This window comes from Dasypus novemcinctus, chromosome 16 (genome assembly GCF_030445035.2).
Source record: "Dasypus novemcinctus isolate mDasNov1 chromosome 16, mDasNov1.1.hap2, whole genome shotgun sequence".
NCBI classification, from domain to species: Eukaryota; Metazoa; Chordata; class Mammalia; order Cingulata; family Dasypodidae; genus Dasypus; species Dasypus novemcinctus.
In genome coordinates, this window is record NC_080688.1 from 63,984,178 (window position 1) to 64,000,363 (window position 16,186).

A 16,186-nucleotide genomic window follows, 5' to 3' on the forward strand; every position below is an offset into this window, starting at 1 on the left:
CTCCTAGAGAAAACAAAAACAAATAACAAGCAAAAACAAACGAAAAAAACCTACTAAGGGGAGCCGATGTGGGTCAGTGACTGGACACCAGCTTTCAAATAAGAGCCCCAGGTTCAATCCCCAGCCCTGGTATAATCAACCAACTAATCAATCAGTCAGTCAATGAGTCAAGGAATCTGTCTTTCATTCCATAACTGTAACCTCACAGTGTGATCCTGGGAAAATTACCTAACTTTTCTAAACCTGTTTCCACATATGCATTAGTAGGACCCTTTTTTTTTTTAAGCCTAAGGATGGCAATTTCATGTTTCAGTCTTATAAAGAAAGGATAATGTTTGAAAGCATAAGCGAAATACTAAATTTTTAACACCACACTGTACCTGGCACATAGCAAGTAACCCTTTCTGAATAAAGTTCTACTTCTTAACTTGATATTCGACAGGACTCAACTTATTTATCTCTACTTTTGTATACTCCAAACTGAACCGCTCATTTACTGGCAGGATTATCATTCCCCAATCCCCCATATCTATCTATGCCTACTGAATCCAATCTATCTTGTAGACCCTAGTTCATGCACCTTCTGTAGCAGAAAGCTTTACCATAAGGACCAGGTAAAAACATCTCTCCTTCTATGAACCCTTAATAAAAACCCTTTCGAGGTAATTAACACTCTGCAGCATGATGTTAAAACACGTCTGTACAAGTTTTAATCATAACTCATTATACAGCATAGTAACTTGCGAAAGTAACTCAAAAGTTTTGACTCTAGAGACCTTCAATTTCTATTCATTATTTTACATAAAAATCTGCTTAATCAATAACCTCAATACAAATGAACTCCAGAAGATGCAAAGAATGGAATAAAAATAATTACATCTTGAAAATTTAGAAATCAAATACATATTTCATACCGGTATTCTGCTCCCCACCCTTTCACAAAACTCATTCTTATGGTGCACATTCTAGTTAGCTGGTACACAGCTTCAAAACCCTGATTAACAGACTGAGCCAGAAGAGCAGCAAATTCCTGGTTGTTGAAGATCTTCAGATTACAGCCTACAATTAAAAAAGAAAAACTGTGTACAAAGAATATCACTATTACAAAATAATTTTTTAAAAGCAACAGATTGTAGAATAGGCGCATGCAAATTATCTGATTCCTAAAATTACTAGCAACTAGAAAACTAAGCAAGTTGACAGTGACAAGTTTATTTCCATTGCTGTAGCCATACCTGGTGGAATTTTACACACTGTTGCAGGGTGCCAGCCGTATCTCTGATTACAATTGGGGCTCTGCACAAAGATTGCACTATCACTTAGGCACTCAGCAAAAACTTCCCCACCTATGTAATACAAGCGCACTCCTCTTCCTAAAACAAAACACACATGGGGTTAATTTTATAGCATTTGCTATTTCAATGTGATTTTGAAATAGTCTTCTTAAAGGAATATTTTAAAATGATATAAGGTACTTCCATTATCTTCTGCACAGGTATGTTTTGATATAATGCACTATGTATTTTTTAACAATGATTTTATTCATTTGTAAAAATAATACATGCTTATTAAAAGTATGTAAACAATGCAGAAAAGTACAAGGATAGAAAAATTTAAAACAAGAAAAACTTCTGCCACCCATAAAATAACTGTCATTTATATTAGTTAACATAATTTTAGCCTGTCTGTACATTTACTTAGATGGAAGAAGAATTTCACATTAAATCACATAATTTAAATAAGTAAAATAAACTGAGTTGATTTAGAAGGAATTAACTATTAAAGTTTAGATAAATGTATCTTCAAAACAATAAATATTTCCTTAATGATCCCACTGATGCTAAGAAAAAAGATACTAAAAAACATCATAAGGTCAGAGTCATTTGCCTCTTTTAAAAACAATATATTATGGTTTTATTTTCTAAATTAATCCCTAGATATATAAGCAGAATTAGGTAAGAAAAAGTGATATTGGGAGATTTTAATATACCTCTTTCAGAATTTGACAGATCAAGTACAAAAAAAATATTAGAGATATAAGGATTTTAAGAAAATAACTGTGATAGGTAGAATTCTAAGGTGGTACACCTAAGATTTTTACCCCCGGCTAGGCATATGTCTTCTCTATTATTCAACCAAACAAATAGTCTAGATGTTAAGAGATTTTTCAGATGCAATTTAGTCCCAAATCAGCTGACCTTAAGAAAGGGAGATATCTTTAGCAGGCTTGAAGAGTGATCACTTAAAAAGTTATGGGCTTTCCCCGGCAAAAGTAATTCAAAGCATGAGTGAAAGGCATTCAACGCAAGAGTGATTCCCCATTGCCACTGCTGGCCTTGAAGATGGAGGAGGCCAAGAGGTAAGGAATATGTAAAGTCAGTAGGAGCTGGCAAAGAAATAAGGGTCTCAGTCCTACAAATGCAAGGAACTGAATTCTGCCAAGGGAAGAAGGATCTCGAGCTCCTTGTCCTCCACCTTGACTTCAGCCTTGTAAGACAAGACCTTGAGTGGAAGGGCCAGTTAACATGTGTCTCGACTCTGGGACCCAAGGAAATTGTGGAATAGCAAACTTTTGCTGTTCTTACTAGGTTTGTGGTAATCTGTTATATAATCTGCAGCAAAACAACCAAGAAGCCAGACTTAATAGATATATGTAGAACCTGGTATCTATTCTCTTATGACTGTGGAATATCTACAGAATAATGCAGCATGTACCTGGCAGAGAAACATTAAGCCCAAAAAGTAGACTACATTTTCTGATCAAAAGCAGCCAATAAACTAGAAACCAAAGTAAAAAGATGATCAAATATTTACAACCAAAAGTTTGAAAAACAGCTATAGGATGGAGGAAACCTGTCAAACAAAATTTTATGTAGAATCCCAAACTGTTTTAAAGTACAGGAGGCAGATATTCAGAGGCCTCACTCACCTATAATGACACCTAGGGTTCTGAACAAAACTATCCAAAATTTATACATCAAGCAAGATTTGAGAAGTTCTACATTTAGCCAAGTAACTTGACTTCCAAGTAAGTGACATTTTGCTTTTTCACAATCACTCTTTAGAAATCAGCATTATTTTTCGCAGGAGATGATGATTAATTAAAGGTAAACAGAAGTAAACTATTGGTAAGTTACTTTAAGGTAACATAACAATGTTCAATTTTATCAGTGGTTCTCAAACTTTTTAACCTTTTATAAAAATTACTGATGAACCCGAAGATATTGTTTACGCAGATTATATGGAAATTTTCCAGAGTAGATTTTTAAAAGTTTCTTAGTACATTAAAAATAAAAATAATAAATCCATTATATATTAAAATAAATATTTTTATGAAAAATTGTATTTTCTTAGCCCCAAAACAAAGTAAGTGTAAGAATGGCAATGTTTTACATTTTGCAACCCTCTTTACCGTCTGAATGAAGAGAAGCAACTTGGATTCTCATATCAGCTTCTGTATTTAATCCCTTACAAAATCATATGAAATACAGTCTCTGAAAACTTCACTTTACACTATAAAAGTTTTGAATGAGAGTGAAAAAGGCAATTAACATCTTAGTGTCTTTATGAAAAGTTTTGATTTCATGAACCTCTGTGGTTTGAGACCCTCTGAATTATAATTTGAACTATATTAAATGGTAGTTCTTGTTTCAGAATCTTGCCTCAGATTAATGTTGAACAGATATCATCTAATTTATGAACTCACTAAAGAGGAAAGAAACCAGATGACATGAACAAACTGAAAAATATTCATGATTTGTTAAAATTATAAATAAAAATCTGAGCATGGCAATTTTATGACTGGTAAAGATTCAACAAAATACATTATTTAACACCTATTAATTGAAGACTTAAAAGCAGTAAGGCCTGTGCACTTAAGCACTTAAGCATATAAAGAAGATACTTGAATGGATAGAAGGGTTGGCTATTTTGCACAAAATCTCTTGATGTGATATATCACACTGTAGGTGTATGGTACTGGTTTTTAAAATACCAAAGATTATCTGTAATAGTAGCTAGAAAATATGCAGCAGTCAGGAACAACTTTTGACTTCACATAACAGAAGCATACCTATGTGTCTTCTTGTCATTTCTACTGTAGCATTTCGGTTGACGTTGGAGAGTAAACCTAAACAGAATCTCTCTGAATTTGATGGATCTGTAAAGCCATCTACAGTTAGTGAGGGTTGTGATGCATGGAACGTCTCTCCAACCCTCTGGTTTAATTCATAATATGCTATTGAACACCAAAATGCAGGTTCTGAATAAGTAACTGGCTGCAAATCTGAAAATAAAACATAAAAGCAAAAACTACTGTGTTAACAATTCAAGCCAAGAATAGACTTTATATGCTCTATGCCAGTCTACACTGTCAACAGGTTAGGAATCAGACTTAACATTTATATCATGGACTCCAGTTTCCACAGACCATTCCAGATTTCCACTTTCAATTTGCAAACCTTATTTCCTAGATTTTATGTTGTATCATTTGCTGTATACCAAGAGTTTCCCCCTTACTCCACCCCCACCCCGAGATGGCTCCCTTGTCTGTCTGCTTGTTGTTTTTTGCTCATTGCCTGTTTGTTTTTTCTTTAGGAGGCGCCAGGAACCAAACCCAGGACCTCCCTTGTGGGAGGCAGGCACTCAACTGCTTGAGCCACATGTGCTCCCCCATAAATTTTATTCTAGGTCCCACTCAAATATAAAACAAACATAGGTAAAGTAAATCAACTATTTGCCTCAAGTTGGGTATTTCTCAAATGCATAACAAAGCTATTTTTATTGGATAAAGAGGAAGGAAATAATTTACCTAAAATTAATGATTAGAGTCAAAAGCCATGAGGATAAAAATTTTAGGTCATAATAGAGGATGCAAAATATGACATATTTTTGACATTTGTATATTTGAACATGAAATTGCCAGTGAGTTACCCTAATTACAAAAATAGAAAAGCTACACATATGTAAGAACCAGAAAGTAAGAAAAGGCAAAGAGTTTGTCAGTGAAAACACAATATGGAACCAAGAGTCTACATTCTTGGGAATGTAGGAAAACTAGGACTATATGTATTTTACTTGTTAACAACTAAACATAAAAGAAAAAAATTCAACAATTTTGTAGCATAAATTCCAAAGATGTAGACTCTGAAGAGAAATTGTGAAATAGGCAAAATGAGGGATAATAATAAACTATGCAATAGTTAAAGCGGCCAATTTTATGTTATATATATATGCTGTCATATATATATGAATAAACTACAGAAATATATATATGCATATAATATATACACATTACTATACCACATACACACATCTATCTTTCACATATATATACACATTATGTCTCATATTAACAAATGTTATTTCAAAATATATTAAACATACCCATAAAAATCTAGCTATATTAGGTCATATAGTTATCCAAGAATAAAGAATACGGTTTCCACTAATTAAAATTAAAGAATATTAATTTTTTTTACTTTCATATGTGCCAGTAAAAAAGATTTTAAAAAGCACTAGTTTAAACCGTTTAAACAATTATTTGATTATTCATTGGAACTCCTCTCTCATATATGTGCAAAATAGAAACCAGGGAGGAAATTTTATTAAAATAAATCAGTGTATTTGCAACTTACCCAAGCTATGATTAACTGGGGAAAGAGTAGTAGGAGATAGTTCTGCTGGAGATCCTGAAATAAAAGGATTGAATTTTATACAGATTTTGAAGTATTTCCAGAACTTCTGACCAAATAATAAAATTGGTTGTAATTGGTTATAATTCAGTGATCACAAATAATACACAGGTAATTTAAATTCCAAGATTTCAAAAATACACAACTGCTTTATTTTAGTTTAATTGGGGGGGGGGGGGGGAATCACTACCTAAAAGAACAAAAGGGTAAGCAGTACTGGCTCCTAGCCACCCACGTCCCCTCCCCAAAGGTATCCAGTATTACCAGTTCCTTGTTTATTTCTTCAGAATCTCTTCATGATTCACTTTACATAAACATTTCTGTTCTGTGCCCTTTTTTTTACATAAATGTTAACACTATTCTGAACTTTGCTTTTATATCACTTATTCTATCAAAGACTATTCATATTGGGAGATATACTTATTTATCTATATAGTTATTATTTTGTTTACAGATGTAAAACATTACATTGTGGTACATTATGGTCCCACATCAATGGCTATTCAGGCTATTTCTGAACATTTGCTATAGGAAACAAGACTGCAATGTCTAATTTTATTCTTAATGGAGCTTTAGATTCCATAAGTGTTACATATAAAATATAGGATGATTCCCATATATCCAACACCCTCCCCCACTTTTCCCTTTTAACAACATCTGTCATTAATATGGTACATTTGTTACAATGAACATATATTGAAGCATTGTTAGTAACCAAGGTCAATAGTTTATTCTTTTATACTTTACATTGCACATTTTTATAGGTTCTGACAAAATGTATAATGGCCTGTATCAGTCATTGCAATGTCATTCAGAACAATTCCAATGTCCCAAAAATGCTCTGTGTTACACCTATTTCTTCCCTCTCTCTTCCCTCAGAACCTCTGGTGACCACTGCCTTTATATTAATATTACAAGATCTTCCATTGCTAAAGTAAGAAATCTATTTTAGGCTACAGCTGCATTCCCCCCCTTATATTTGTTCATTCCTCAATCTTAAAAATTTTAGGATGGTGATGGCCACTCTGTTTCTGATTGACAGGGGGCTTAGATTCCATGGGGCAGTTGGATGGAACTATCTTGCTTGCAGTTGTAGATACTCTGGTTTTTGTCCACCATCATCCTTTTGTTCATTATCCTGGGCAAGTCTGATGAACTGGAGAGTACATGTTACAACACTGCTGAGATTCAAGGCACAATTGGCATATGAACTTTCAAAAGATCTAAGTCTCTGGTACAAATATTTAACAAATATACTGCTAATTATAGGTACAAATAAAAAGGGCAAAAGAGATATATAGACAGAAATTATAAATGAGTCTAGCTGTTAGGTTGGGGAACATATAATCCAAGGTAAGGCTTGCTGATAGGGTGCCTAATTCCTGAGGTTGTCTGCCCTGTCTGTAGTGTCTAGATGTCTCTAGAGCGCTCAGGAGCACCCTTGCTCGAGGCACTGCTTACTGTGGCAGTCAGTGAGACCCTCCTGAGATGTGCAAAAGCGTAACCTCTGGAATGACCTCCTGATTCATGTTGAAATTTCTTAGTCATAAAAATTCATTTGTATTTAATACCTCTCCCTTTTGGTCAAGGTCTTTTTCCAAATGCACTGCTAGTTAGCACTTTGTAGTAATCTCTTGGTGCCAGGAAGCTCATCCCTGGGAGTCATGTCTCACATCAGGGGAAGGTAGAGAGTTTATATGCTGAGTTTAGCTTAGAGAGAGGCCACATTTGAGCAACAAGGAGGCTTTCAGGACATAATTCATAGGGAATATCTAATACTAAGTTAAGTTTCAATTTCACAATAACAAGGCTCCCAAGTAGCCATTGCCAATGTCATGGCCCTGGCATATTGATCTGTCCTCCTCCTTACTGCTCCATTAGAAAATGTAGCAGGGCTTGCCAGGATGGGAATTCAATATTTTTTCAGTTATTGTGAGTCTCCACTGATGGAGATAACATCCCAAGACAAGTCGAACATATTAATATTCCATAAAGGAATGCCCCACACTCCTCTCCACATATCCCTCCACCACCAACACCCTGCACCAGTGATCCTCCCCGCCATAGCTGGGATCCTTCTGCAAGCTAAAATCTCCCAAAAACAAATCCTAAAAAATTAATAAAAATACTAAAAAACTAAATAATAAAGGATTTTTAAAAATGTTATGGTATCTTTCATCATCATATCTTTTATGTATAGTTGACAATTTCTTCTGTATGTTCTCCCAGTGTCTTTTTTTTTTTTTTCTCACTTTATTTGCAAAGAAGCTTTAGGTTACAAAAAAGGTCATGGGAATAGAAGATTCCTCTTAATCTCATTCCCCCTCTTCTCACATTTTCCCCTATTGGTAACATCCTACCTGAGATGTCTCACATCTTACATTTGAGATACCTGTCTTAACCCAAATTGATTTACAGATCTAATGCAATACCAATAAAAATTACAAGAGAATTTTTTTACTGAATTGGAAAAGCTAAGTAAGAAATTTATTTGGAAGGTTGAGTGGCCCTGAATACCCAAAAACATATTGAAAAATAAAAACGAAATAGGAGAAATCATGCTACCTGACTTTAATGCGTATTACAAAGCTACAGTGGTCTAAATTGCATGGGGTTGGCAAAAGGATAGAAAAACTGACCAACAGAACTGAACTGAGAGTTCTGATCTATATCCTTACATACAGGGTCAACTGATTTTCAACAAGGCCACAAAGCCCACTCAACTGAGACAGAATGGCCTCTTCAACAAACAGTGCTTGGAGAACTGGATATCCATATCCAAAAGAATGAGACAGAATCACAATCTCAAGCCCTATACAAAAATTAACTAAGGATGGATCAAAGATCTAAAATGTAAGAACCAAGACCATAAAGGTCCTAGAAGATAATGTAGGGAGGCATCTACAAGATCTTGTAGTAGGAAATGGTTTCACAGATTTTACACCCCAAGTGCAGGTAACAAAAGTAAAATTAGATAAATGGTGTATTAGTCAGCCAAAGGAGTGGTGATGATAAGTACCACAACTCGATTGGGTTTATAAAGGTTATTTGGGGTAGCAGCTTTCAGTTACCAGGCCATAAAGTGTAAGTTACTTCACTCAGCAAAGTCTGTTGCCACGTGTTGGAGTAAGATGGCTGCGGATGTCTGCAAGGATTCAGGCTTCCTCTTCCTCTTAAGGTTCCATGGTCCCAGCTTCTTCCAATATCCGATGTAGGCTGGGATAAGTCTTGACTCTCTCCCGGGGCTCATTTCTCTCTGGGCTCAGCTGCTCAGGTCTCTCAACAAGGCCAGCTGTAAACTATCAGGTAAACAGCTTGTCTCTCTTCCCAGGGCCTCTGCCATATCTAATGAGCCTTCTCTCTCTCAAGTATCTACCTTCTCTGTGTTTTTACTTCCTTGGGGCTCCAGCATTAAAATTCTGTCTCTTCTGCCTTGTCGTTTTCTCTTTGAGTCTCCACCCACCAAGGGAATATTCTATGGAATATGAAAGAGTTCAACTTGTCAAAGAGTGTTATCTCAGTGGGTTGAGACCCACACAATAAACAAGAAAATATTAAACTCCCATCCTGTGGAGTCCTACTATGTTGTCTTATACTTGACTTTAAGAAAATTCTTCTAGAATCTTCCCATAAGCATGATGCAGGCTGAGGTTGAGAGGTAAAATTGCTCACTTAGAAGTTTTGCATCAGTATTCAAGCAATATTGGTCTGTAGATTTTTGAATGAGTGCTATGTTTTCCCAGTTTTAAGATCAACGTTATGCTGCTCATGAAGACAACCTATGATGTATGTATTTTCAATGCTCTGCAACAGTTTAAATAGCATTGTGATAATGTACTCTTTAACAGTTTGGTAGAACTTCCCAAAGGAATTGCTTATAATTAATAATTTTCTAAAGCAGACTTTGAGAACTTTATTTCTTCTAGAAAAGTTGACTGTTAAGATGGCTCTATCTTGTGGAGTCAGTTTTGGTATATGCTCTTAGAAAATTATCCATTTCTTCCAGTGTTAGATAAGCAAGCTAATCTAATCAAGAAAATAAGGGGCGGGAGGTACAAATATACAAAATAAGAGAAAGAGGGAACAATCACAGATATACCTATAGCTTTGAAGCTCCCAATGCACACTAATGGCTTAGATGTAGATTAATGCAGTAATGGGTATCACATACCCTCTCCACAGCCCTGCAACATCTATCATTGTAACCACGAGATAAAATACCACATAAGAAAGGTAAAATGGCAGCTCTGGATAAACAAATAAATCTGAAATAGAGACTGGAAAACAGAACAGTCTTCCATAGCAAAATTAAGTTTATGCTGTTTTTGTTCCTCAGTTTGAAAATCTGTTGGCAAGTCACAACAGGTACAACTAAGAAAGGTCAAAATATATTTAGAACAATGAACTAAACTCACTACTGTTTCCTGAAGTAGATATAAAATAAACAAAGCCACTATTAGAAATGGAGGAAACTGCCCAATTATTCATATCTCTAACTGTTTACACCTCTAATTAAATACTCATCAGAAGGGACCAGAAAATCAGTAGAGCCACAGTTCATTAATTTAGACTAGTAAGAGTTCAGTCAAATGTGACAAAAAGTTAGAATTAAAATTACAAAAAGAAAGGTTCAATATAAGTACACATAAAACACAATTTAAATTAAGCTAACAATACTAGGTAACAGACGCTTTGAAGGCATATTTTTTTAAAGTTTTAAAACGGAGGCAATTTATAGTTAACCTAAAATAATTTATACACACACACACACACACACACACACACAGCTACCAAAGTCTGGCCTACCAAGAGATATCCAGTCATGAGAGAATAAACATCCTCACTAATTAAGGCAGCCCGAATCAGCGATTTTGTTACCCACAGCTAAGACATCTAGATAAATCACTGGTGCATATCTTTATACACAAGTTTGTGTATATTTGTGTAATACGTTAGTCAAATTTGTCAGAGGGAATATTATATGAAAGGGAATGTGTTAAATTTTTATAAATATGTGCCAAAGTACTCTCCAAGAATATTTAGTCCCACCACCCATTTTAGTTTCTTCACACTATACCTATATTATCAAATAGGTTGACATTTGCCTACCTGATAGCTTTAAGAGGCAACTCTTACTGTTTTTGTTGTTTTAAGCGGTACCAGGGATTGAACCTAGGACTTTGTACATGGGAAGCAGGTGCTCAACCACTGAGCTACACCCACTCCCCAATGAAAACTGTTTTTTTTTGTTATTCAGAGGTACCAGAGATTGAATCCAGGACCTCATACATTAAAGTAGGCACTCAACCACTTCAGCTACATCTGTTCCCTCTTACTGTTTTTATTGTAAAGTGTATTCATGTTCCTTTTAGGCATTTTTCTATTAAGTGCTATATGTTTCCTCTTATTTTTAAGAGTTTTTAAGTATAGAAATCAGTTATTAGCTGCCATCCATCCATTTACAAATATTTTCCCTAGTTTTTCGTTTGTTTTGGTATTTTTCAAGGTGACATTCTTTTTGTTTTTAAAAGATTTATTTATTTCTCTCCCCTTCCCCCACCATTGTCTGCTCTCGTGCCCATTCACTGAGTATTCTTCTGTGTCTGCTAGCATTCTCAGCAGCACCGGGAATCTGTCTCTTTTTGTTGCATTAGCTTTCCGGGTGTGTGACGCCATTCCTGGGTGGGCTGCGCTTTTTTCACACGGGGCAGCTCTCCTTGCAAGGCGCACTCCTTGCACTTGGGGCTCCCCTACGTGGGGAACACCCCCGCGTAGCATGGCACTCCTTGCGCACAGCAGCCCTGTGCATGGGCAAGCTCACCACATGGCCAGGAAGTACTGGGTTCAAACTCTGGACCTTCTAAATGGTAGGCAGACACTCTTATCAGTTGAGCCACATCCGCTTCCCAAGGTGACATTCTTAATTTTATTTATTCAAATTTATCAATTTTTTTCTCCCCAGTTTTATGTCTTATATATTTCTTGCTCAGATTATGAAAAACATTATTCAATGTCAAATCCTAGGAATTGTAGGGTTTCATTTTTCATGTTTAAATGTTTGTTCCAAATGGAATTCATTCTGATATGAGTTAGATGTTTAAGATTTATTTTGAGGGGGTATTAAGTTAGTTTGAATGTCCTGAGCAAAATAAATGGTAAAGAAATATATTCTTATAAGTTTTAGTGTCTTAATATAAGCATAAATTAATACCATTCAAATGAAAAAATAAACATACTTTTATTCTTTCAAAGGTACATATAATAGGAGTACAGAAAAACTAAAGGCCTCAGAATCATTTTTCTTTTCTTTCATATTACAGAAATATAATCTTGAAGAACTAAAATTAACTATTTTTAAAAGGCTTAAAACATATGCTTAAAAAAAAAATCTAGGGAAGCGGACTTGGCCCAATGGTTAGGGTGTCCGTCTACCACATGGGAGGTCCATGGTTCAAACACTAGGCCTCCTTGACCCGTGTGGAGCTGGCCCACGTGTAGTGCTGATGCGTGCAAGGAGTGCCGCGCCATGCAAGGGTGGCCCCTCGTAGGGGAGCCCCACGTGCAAGGAGTGTGCCCTGTAAGGAGAGCTGTCCAGCACGAAAGAAAGTGCAGCCTGCCCAGGAATGGCACTGCACACACCGAGAGCTGACACAGCAAGATGAAACAACAAAAAGAAACACAGATTCCTGTGCCGCTGACAACAACAGAAGCAGACGAAGAACACACAGCAAACAGACACAGAGAACAGACAACTGGGGCAGGGGGGAAAGGGGAGAGAAATAAATATATAAATCTTTAAAAAAAAAATCGAATTCACTGATTAGCGACAAATCATTTTCACAAACCTTCCAGAAAACTAGGAATCATGCAGGGTTACTCCTTTAACCTAGTCCCTACCTGAACATCAATTGAATCCTACCTCAGAAATACATCTCAAAAGCACTTGTTTTTCCCTGTGTCATCTGAAACCAGCCAAAGGTAGTCCAGTGTAGGAGTGGACATCAGGATCTCTGGAGTCTGATATCCTAAGTGTGAATTCCTCTGCCACTTTCTAGCTTTCTAAATCAACATCACTGACATGTTGATTTTGTTTCTTTAGGTAAACAATGAACCTTTTAAAATTAAAAGTATAATTATTGCCAGATAAAATTAAATGGAATGTTTAAATTTTCTTTTCTTCCCTAGCTTTGCTTTCTAATTTTTTATACTGAACATTCATTTGTTGTGTAATTCAATATGTTGCAACATCTGTAAAATAGGTTTTTTTATTTGACATAGAATAATGGACAGAAAAAGAAAAGGGCATGAAGACTAGAAAAGAAGGAGGAAAACCATCTTTATTCACAGATAACATGGTGGTGTGTACAGAAAGTCTTAGGAATCTACAAAAAAATACTAGAACCAAAATAAATTTAGCAAAGTTGCAGGAAAAACAAAAAGATCAATATTTTTAAAATTGAATTGTTTTCTACATCCTAGGAACAAAGAATTGAAAAATAAAATTCATAAAAAATAACATTTATATCACTAAAAGCCCAAAATACTGAGGAATGTATTTTAACAAAATATATGGTAGACATCTACACTGAAAACTACAAGACACTGAAGAAAGATGGCATAGTCAATAACATCATCATCTGGAAGTTCTCGGACCAGACTGCTCTATCTTTTTTTTTTTTTTAAGATTTATTTATTTATTTAATTCCCCCCCTCCCCCGGTTGTCTGTTCTTTGTGTCTATTTGCTGCGTCTTGTTTCCTTGTCCGCTTCTGTTGTCGTCATGGCGGGAAGTATGGGCGGCGCCTTCCTGGGCAGGCTGCACTTTCTTTCGCGCTGGGCAGCTCTCCTTACGGGGCGCACTCCTTGCACGTGGGGCTCCCCTACACGGGGGACACCTCTGCGTGGCAGGGCACTCCTTGCGCGCATCAGCACTGCGCATGGGCCAGCTCCACACGGGTCAAGGAGGCCCGGGGTTTGAACCGCGGACCTCCCATGTGGTAGACGGACGCCCTAACCACTGGGCCAAGTCCGTTTTCCCAGACTGCTCCATCTTGACTAATCTACTTTCCTACTTGACAGAGATGAACCTAATCATGAAGGTGAAATGCTACTTGTCTGGATACCTCATTTTCTTTCAAATCTTTGTGTAATCAATTTTCTTCCTTTTTCTTAAGGGTTAACACCTTTTATATTTTCATTTAATATACTCATATAGTATACTATGAGAAGGGAACATTTTTAAATACTTTACAAATATTAACTCTCTTAACAGCCCTATGACTTATGTGCTATAATTATCCCTATTTTACAGATTAGGAATATGAGTGCCTAAGTTACCCAGCTAGTATATGGTAAAGGCACAATTCAAACCCAGATAGTCTGGCTCAGAGTCTGACCATGCTATTTGCTACTCTAATTATACACATTTGGTTACAAAAGCAGTCTCTTAAGTAGGGTATGTGAACCCTCATCTAGAGGTACACAAAATGATTTACTGGTTTACAGGAAGAAAATAATAGCACTTATTTTTTTTTTTAAATTTCAACTTATTCTTGAATTTCTCTTTTGTGCGTAGGTTTTAGAACAAGAGTTCTTAACCTTTTTAAATTCCATGGACCCCATGCCAGTCAGGTGAAAACCACAGACCCCTTACTAAGTCCAAATTATACTGTGTATTATTTAATATATATACCAGACCTGCACGAACATGTCTCCACAAATGTTTTTTTAAATTTTCAATTCAAGCTCACAGACCCCCTGAAATCTTTCCACAGACCCCTTGGGATTCTGAGGATCCCTGGTTAAGAACCCCTGCTTTAGAATGTACAATATATTAAGTACATGTAGGTAATTTATAAATAATTACATATACATACATTTTTACTACATTCTCAAAAACTTATCACTGACATATGCAGATCCAAAAAGCTTATGGACAGGCACAGTAACATTTATAATTCAAAATCCATATTCAGATTAAAAAACTGAACTGTGGCCGTGAAATCTACATCTTAGTAGTCATTTTAAAAGATACTATTTCTCTATACACCTGTTTGAACCAACATTTTCATAAAAATCAATCATGACTTGAAAAGGGATTGTTAACATCTGTCTATAAAAGTGAATCAAACTTTAGATCTCTGTGATTTCCAACCTGATCCCTAATGTCAAAATGAAGACTTGACCACAGAAATTTAATAAAAATGAAAAGCAAAAATGTAATAGGTGCTGGTTCATATTGTCCCTTATTATACTTAATTTGTCCTCTATTAGACCTTTTGAAAAATATTAACTCATTCTATCCCAACACAGGCTAAAAGATGAACATTTAATTATCTCCCTCCCCAGGGATGGTATGAACCAGAGAGTTTAGAAAGAAGGCCAATTTTGTCTAAACTGGGGCCCTGCACCAGTTGGAACTATCTTTCCTTGGCACTGAGAGAGGAAATGACGGCAGATAAGAGACTGTTAGGTAAAATGCCTTTTAGCATCTCATGAAATCAGTCATATTATCATAACAGGAAGTAACTTGTGTCATTCTGAAAGTCAATAATCATTCCAACTGAAACAGTATTAGATATAATAGTTTATGTTCAAAGCTAACCTGAAAACATTTAATAAATTTTGGCTGAGTCACGTAATTCTCTATGGTTTTGACCCATTTACTGTAAGCAGTGACTAGATTCAGTGATCTGCTCATGTTGCAACTATAATATCAAATAGTTATCTGTGCACTAATTGGCATCCTTGTGGCCTTTTGTGCTTTGTTTCTTTCCCTTAATATAATGATTTCAAGGTTCATCCGTGTTGCAGCATGTATGAGTACTACATTCCTTTATATGGCTGAATAATATTCCATTGGATATAAAGCTCATTTTATTTATCTATTAATCATTTGATGGACATTAGGGTGGTTTCTACTTTGGGACTACTATGAATAATACTGCTATGAACATTTGTGTACAAATTTTTGTGTTGACATGCAGAAAGTGTAAAAATGAAATTTCTCTTGAGTATATACCTAGGAGTGGAATTAGTGGATCGTATGGTTAACTTTAACTTCAGAGAACAGCCAAACTGCTTTTCAAAGTGGCAGCACCACTTCACAATTCCATCAGCAACATGAGGATTCCAATTTCTCCACGCCCTCGCCAACATTTGATATTATCCTTTTTAATTATAGATGTGAAGTGGTATCTTGGTGTGATTTTGAGTTGCATTTCCGTAATAACTAATGGTGCTGAGGATCTTTTCCTGCCATTTACTTCAAAATGCCACACAGATTTGGTGATACTATTCAACACCTAGGTATGTCTGGAAGGTAGTTTTTGAAAGCCAAATATCTATAATCACATTAAAAATGTACGGCGTGTTCTTTCCAATGATCATCAATTATGTACCTTCTTGGTTATCAGCTGCTCCTAACAGTCATAAGTATGATTAGCTACAACAGAAGTTTCTTTACGTGGGAGTCTAAATAATGGAAAGATTATT

General features: G+C 35.7%; 1 protein-coding gene across 9 annotated transcripts in view; it reads right to left on the reverse strand.

The window, feature by feature from the left end:
• SMAD2 (SMAD family member 2) overlaps window positions 1–16,186 on the reverse strand; it is a 91,193-nt gene that overhangs the window by 5,940 nt on the left and 69,067 nt on the right. For all 9 annotated transcript variants that reach the window (XM_058277641.2, XM_058277636.2, XM_004466201.5 and 6 more), the window contains 4 exons: window positions 5,637–5,690; window positions 4,073–4,285; window positions 1,236–1,373; window positions 915–1,059 (listed from right to left, as the gene is read on the reverse strand). In XM_058277641.2, the coding sequence (XP_058133624.1) occupies window positions 915–1,059; window positions 1,236–1,373; window positions 4,073–4,285; window positions 5,637–5,690 (550 nt within the window). The remainder of the gene's footprint in view (window positions 1–914; window positions 1,060–1,235; window positions 1,374–4,072; window positions 4,286–5,636; window positions 5,691–16,186) is intronic.